This window comes from Pundamilia nyererei, unplaced genomic scaffold (assembly GCF_000239375.1).
Source record: "Pundamilia nyererei isolate P.nyererei 1_Seehausen unplaced genomic scaffold, PunNye1.0 scaffold00007, whole genome shotgun sequence".
Taxonomy (NCBI): Eukaryota; Metazoa; Chordata; class Actinopteri; order Cichliformes; family Cichlidae; genus Pundamilia; species Pundamilia nyererei.
The window spans coordinates 2,402,656-2,409,388 of NW_005187408.1; the positions used below are offsets into that span (position 1 = coordinate 2,402,656).

At 47.8% G+C, this 6,733-nt stretch overlaps 1 protein-coding gene across 1 annotated transcript; it reads left to right on the top strand.

The window, feature by feature from the left end:
* On the top strand, window positions 1-3,293 carry skida1 (SKI/DACH domain containing 1). Its single transcript, XM_005722510.2, has one exon. The coding sequence runs from the start codon at window positions 384-386 to the stop codon at window positions 2,898-2,900; it is 2,517 nt and encodes an 838-aa protein (XP_005722567.1). The 5' UTR covers window positions 1-383; the 3' UTR covers window positions 2,901-3,293.
* The last annotated feature ends 3,440 nt before the right edge of the window (window positions 3,294-6,733 follow it).

Sequence of the window (6,733 nt, forward strand, 5' to 3'; positions counted from 1 at the left end):
TCTAGCTATTTTATCCCTCTGGCTGAGGCAGTGGTGTACACCTACCCCTCGTCCTGCTGCCGACCAGAGGGGAGTGGAGTCGGCAGAGGCAGGTAGCAGCCCCGGCTTGGTGGACGCATCCGTCGCATTCCTCCACCACCATGCCGGACCCGGGGCAAGAAGCAAGGAGTGGATGCTGTCGGCTCATTCAATCTATTAGACAGGGGCAGCTCCATTTAACTCCGCATGTCAAAGTTTGCATTTTCATTACGCAGCAGTGTGGCTGGATTATAGGTGTGAGCAGGATGCCTTAAGCTCGCTAACCTATGCCACTCACTGGTGAATCCACAGTATATTGAGGCTGACTACATGGAGTAATAGATTCTAGTGGATACACACAAATCATGGGAGACCTGGAGTGTGGCTTTGAGGAAATGCAAGGAGTGAGGCTGGGATACCTGCTCATCCAAGGCAAGCAAATGTTTGCTTTGTCCCAGGTCTTCACCGACCTGCTGAAGAACATCCCACGGACCACGGTGCACAAGCGCATGGACTACCTGAAAGTGAAGAAGCACCAGTGCGACCTGGAAGAGCTACGGAAGCTCAAAGCAATAAACTCTATAGCTTTCCACGCCGCCAAATGCACTCTCATATCGCGGGAGGACGTGGAGGCTCTGTATTTCTCCTGCAAGACGGAGCGGGTGTTGAAGTCCAACAAAAGGAAAGCGAAAGCGGCGTGCTCCCCCGGGGATGAGGACGAGTCCTCGGGGTTCCTCCGTGCTGACGGCGAGCTGTGGAGGGAAAAAGTTTGGTTTAGTTTGCAGCACGGCGTCCCGGAGACTCTCACACTCCACGGCAAAGTGGGCAGGAAGAAGGAGCTGACTCCTTGCCTTACCGACTCCAAACTACCTCAGTTTTATCACAAAACGCACGGGCGGGATTGCCGTTCGGCGACCAAGTCCAGTTACAAACACTTTAAAAACTATGAAACAGCGAAAATAACAGGGAACCGCGTCACTTTGAGCCAAAGGCACTCGTTTTTCCGGAGCGCGGTGAGCCGGCAGCCGGTGGTGCTTCAGTCCGCCATAGCTGCTCAGTCCAGGCTCTCTCGCTCAGCCGGCGACCTACTTCACAAAAGGAAGAGGAGGCGCGAGGGGGGCGGCGGGAGGGACAGCGCGAGGCACTCGTGGAGCAGAAGCAGGCACGCGCACCACCACGCACCGCCGGTGCTGCTCGTGCAACCCAAATCGTCTGGAAGTCACGGGACTTCTTTCGGTGCTTTTCACCTCGGTCCAGATTTTTATCTCGACCCCCGACCCCACCACCATCACCACCACCAACATCATCATCATCACCACCACCACCACCACGAGCCAACTTTCCCGGAGAGTTACAGCAGCGACACCGAGTCCAGCACCTACTCGGAACGGGCTTACCCCGACTGGGACCTCGGCTCTGGCTTTTCCACCAGCAGCAACTCCGCCAGTTCGGAAGAAGAAGAGGACGGCGAGGAAGAAGATGACACTCAGTCGGAGAGTTCAGAGGTCAGCTCAGAGGAGGAGGAGGAGGAAGAGAGCTCCTCTCAATCCGACTCCAGCTCAGTTTCGAGCCGTGTTTCGGTTCAGAGCATCCGATTCAGACGGGCGCGGGTCGGATCGCTTGCCAAAAGTCTCAACACCAGCAAAGCACCTTTGGTCCTGCAGCCTACGTTTCACTACAACAACCCAGTGCAGCACGAAAAAGAGCACAAGACCCTCGGACATGTTGCTGCTTCGCAATCACGGGACAGGGGACAGGACAAACTTCAGAAATGTGAATTCACATGCAGAGAGACAGAGCAGGACTCGGGACCCTCGCAGCCCCAAAACTTTAACTCAGCTTCTGTGGGGGAGAGCTTTTTCAGCGAGTCTAAAAGGGAAAATCCGAACCAGGCCGACACTGTGGATGAGCTCATCACATATTCACTGGGACCCAATCGGAATAAGGCCTCTCACACTTCACGCAGGACACAGGGGCATCCCATCAAATGCCCCCCGGGACTGAGGGCTCAGTATGACCACAGCAAAGAGGCCAAGCAGACCCAGAAATTTGTGGACAGGAGGGATGCGAAAGCGATCGCCAGCCCAAGTCTGCCCACTGCACTGAAAAAAATAAAGACCGAGTCAGAGGAGCCCTCTGTGACCGCCACCTCCTCTTCGGACAGGACAGCCAGGACGCCGCCGTTCAGTCTCCACAATGTGAAAGTTAAAGTGGAGGATAGCTGTGATGAGTATGAATACCAGAGCCAGGCCACTGTAGCTAAATGCAAAGGAGATAAAACAGAGAGCAACAATGGCCACTATCCCAGCGGAGCCATAAAACAAGGAGATTTTTCCAACAGTGGGATTAAAGCCACAGAGAAGAGCCCCGATGTGGCCCTCAGGTCCCCCTGTGGTCCTCAGGAATGCAGGAGTAGTCAAGACGCCCCGTGTATCGAGGAGGGGGAGCACAGGCACAAAAACTGCAGGGCTCCGGTGCAGGGGAGTAAGAAACCCAGAGTTTCCAGGACGCAAACAAAACAAAACCTATCCAGGGTCCACAAGGCTGCCTCTTCTTCGTCGTCGTCGTCCTCCTCTTCTTCTTCTTCTTCTTGTTTTCGTCCCGTGGGGCGCGAGGAGGCATCCACGGAGGATTTACCGAGCAGACGCAAACGCAGCAACGTGAACACTGTAGCATCGCCGGCAAAAATGCCTTTCAGCCTAATGGCAAATTTCCCATCCCCGCCGTCGCTGATTGTTGGCAGCGACGGGGATTTGTGCCCCGCTTACTCCCTGAACTCGCTGAGGGGCCCCGGGCCTCCCCCTCCGTCCCACCCCGTGTGGAGGTGGCAGCCAGGCGGCCAGATTCTCCCTCCCCCACACGTTCACAGAACTAGGAAATAGACGGCGGAGCTGTTTTTTAAAGCAAAAAAAAAAGCCCTGAAAAAGCCCTCACCATTTCCAACCCAAACGTAGCCCGAGTCTTAACATGTGCGCACCGAAATGCTCGCAACTTTATCGGTGTTGTTTCTTTTCTGTCCCCCCTTTTCTCTCCCGAGAATGGATTTACATTCCGCTTTGTTTTCAAGCTCGATCGAGGAAAACCCACAAGATTCCCCCCTTTTCGGAGCCTCTGAAAACGCCCACAGGACTGTGAGACACCGCTCGTGGATATAAGATTTTAAAAAAAACTTGTGTTAAAATAAGCTATCCGAAGCAATATCTATTCTCAATGGTGTGTTCACGCGACTGTGTGTGTGTGTGTGTGTGTGTGTGTGTGTGTGTGTGTGTGTGTGTGTGTGTGTGTGTGTGTGTGTGTGAACTCGAATGTTTCTTGTTCGCTTTTCTAATTTGCTCGACCTGTTGGATTGTATAGTGCCGGGTTTCAGTGGTTTGTGCTTTGTCTGAAAGAAGGAAGGGGGGGTAAAAAAAATCACAGCATTCCTTGGGACGAGGCTACTTTAAAAAAGAAAAAAAAACTTGCTAGGATTGAGGAGTAAACTTGACTGAGCAAATCATAAAATAATAATAATTATAATAATATAAAAATCAGGGTTTCCCATTCTGTGCCACTTGGTATATTTTATATATATCAGCGCTGTCTTTCCTCTGGCGTGCTAACCAGCTTGGCCACAAACATCCATGTGCCCAAATATTCAGTTTCAGACATGTATACAAGAAAAGCTCAGTTAATGTCTGGTCATATGCTCACGGTTAAGCCTTTATTAGATTTGACATACATTTATTCTCGGTGGTTGTGGGATTTCTTTTATTATTATTGTTGTTGGTGTTATTATTTAAAATGATTATTTTTCTAAGGGTGGTTGTATTCTGGTTTTCAGTCATGTTTTTATTTCTGCGGACTATTTCCTGGTTTGCAAGCGTGTGACTGCACATACGCAGGCCCAAACACAACGCGGGCCTTGTATACAGACAATCAAAAAAAAACAAAAAAAACAGAAAGAATTTTTTTTTTTTGAATGAATAAGCCTCCTTTATGAGGTCTCACGACAGACTCGACAGATTTGTGTCCCTCTAGGTCCACGTGGCCTCGGCTTCCTCTGGACGCAATAAGAAGTTGTGCCGGGGAGAGAGTGCGCGTGGTGAACATGTAAATAATTCAAGAAAATATAAAATGCAGACAAAATGGGATGTGATTTAGTGATAACGGGAGGGAGGGGGAGTGTAGGGGGAGGCACCAAGAAAGAAAAGAAAAACGAAAAAAAAATCTGCGTGAAAACACCTTCTAGCCACTAATAAGAAACAATGCGACCAAGCACATGAGAGGGGCTTAAATGCATTGCATTTTGAATGTGTTTAGGTTGTTTTTCAGCTTTAGGGATTTCTAACAAACGTGAAATTACGCGCGAGAGCTGTTGATGCAAAAAGGGAAAGCCCCCACTGCCGGAAGATTGACTGTTTGATTTGAGGTTAAATATTTTATTATTTACAATTCAGCCATGTGCGGCCGAACCATCCAAATGCTGATTTTCTCATCCCTCATTCTCAGTCTCGTTGTTCTTAAAGATGAAAGAAAAACACAGTTCTTCACTATCATTGGCTGCCTTCCTTATAGGGAAGGCAGAAATGCAATCAGGTTCTCTGAAATCTCGCTTCCTTTTTATTTCCTAAACGCATCATCATCATCATCATCATCTCACCGTTCTGAATGTAGCCTCTTTTTTTTTTAATATGGCCGCTCTCGGCGTAGTAGCAGGCTATCCCAGACCTGTTTAATGTAGCCCCCACCCATAGCAGTACCAACTCAGACTCAAGCCTACACGCCTTTAAATCAAGTGGTCGAGAAGCACCTACACGTATAGGCATTTTAAGTGAATGTGTGGATGTTTTTAATGGCAGTTGCAGGACGCGCTCTGCTAATTGGTGTGCTTTTCTGTCCACGACAAAGAGAGGCCCCAGCTTATAGGGTGAGCCAGATCACAACAAACCCAAAGCCCCGTGAATGATGTCAGCCTCCTCCACAAGCACAGCAAAGGGCGCATTCATTCAGAGGATTGAAGAAACTATGTAATACGTGATTGTATAGAGAGAGAGAGAGAGAGAGAGAGAGAGAGAGAGAAAGAGAGAAAGAGAGAGGGGGAAAAAAGAAGAAAAAATGTACAAAAAGTGCGTTTCACTCTGCCTGCACCATTGTGGATACATGTGGTAGATGTTTAGCCATGTGATTAAAGCGCCACTCTGACTGAACTCACCGTGAGCCTTATGTCTGAGGCTGGGAGAGACAATTCGGACCTGAACTCATATCCCCTACAAGCTTGTAAAAAAAACTGAAAAGAAAACATGGCTAGTTTAGAAGCTACACAACACGAGCTCGTGTTTGTGCAAGCTAGCAGTAAAAGGGGGGGTTGCGATGGGTTTGGAGTGTAGTGGTGATGTTGGTGTCGATGGTGGAGGAGGGGGGGTGGTGTAGCTGTGTTGCAAGAGTGAAGCTTTCAACCTTTAATCCGCATGTCAAAAGCATAGGTTGCACGGCATAGGAGGAAGAGGAATCGCCTGCGCCGTGGAGTTGCGCTGGCTTTAGGCCCCCCTCTCCTGACGCACCAGCCTATTCTCACAGTGCACGGCTGAGGGGGGGCGGAGGTGGTTAGAATGGCCTGTTGGGAGGGCCTTTCCACCGTTAAGACAAACAGCTCTCTGACAGTGACGCTATCAATGTAAACAATTGCATCGCACAGCAACTACAAGCTTCATGCTCTCTCCCTCCATACTCCTCCTGTTACCCACTTCACTGCCCTCCATTCATTTACTTTTTGATTTTTACTTTTAAATGTTTTTTTCTTTGGATACAATACTTGAGGTCAGGTTTTTTGACACGGAATTTGAAGTCACTGGTTGTTTATATGAAACTGAATATTTATTTTTGTGAATTTTATGGGGTTTCCTGTATATTGATTGATTTTTTTCATTCTTCTTGTGAATATACATGAGAAAACTGCACTCGAAATAGAAACTTGAACGGTGGATTTCTGAAGCACTTTCCCTTTCTTCTTTTTTAAATGATAAAGCATTCATTAAACGGAACTGAGTGTAATTGTCGGACTCCTTCTCCTTCTTTTGAGATGGGTAATCGTTTTTTGTTTTGGGGTGTGTGTGTGTGTGTGTGTGTGTGTGTGTGTGTGTGTGTGTGTGTGTGTGTGTGTGTGTGTGTGTGATGAGAGAGTTCTAAATGCCATTAAAGAATGGTATTTAAAATACATAAAGATTGCCACTTATTTTATATATGGAAAGCAGCTCCTTTTCACCTTTAATATTTCTTTACGTGACCTTGTTATAAAATATCCACAGCCTCTTAGTGTATTCTAAATTGCTCATCCAAGTCTCCCATTAGTTAAAAATCAATAAATAAATAGATTTAAAAAAAGACAGATAGATGGGTATTCCTTGGGCAAGACTTTAAGGTTAGAAGGGAATTGACCCCAAATAGATCTACAGTGTCGTTATCTCCATAATGTGGGCATCGTAATAGTACTGGCGATGGCTAAGGGCAAATTTCCTTCAAAGAAGGCCACATGTTGTGCCTTTAGTTTGGTTAAGCTCTTACAGTAGTAAGGGATTCCCTTTCCGGTGGATTTTAGAGGGATGTGGGACGGGAGAAGTGGTAGGCCTCCGGTGTCTGCAATAACAACAAGAGGCAAACCGCAGACATTTACGCATGCAGCATTTCCAACCGCTGCGCGTCAGATGGTTCTATATATATATATATACATATATATATA

Excerpts from the sequence above, each read along its gene's own strand:
- skida1 (XM_005722510.2), top strand. The coding sequence starts at position 384 with ATGGGAGACCTGGAGTGTGGCTTTGAGGAAATGCAAGGAGTGAGGCTG.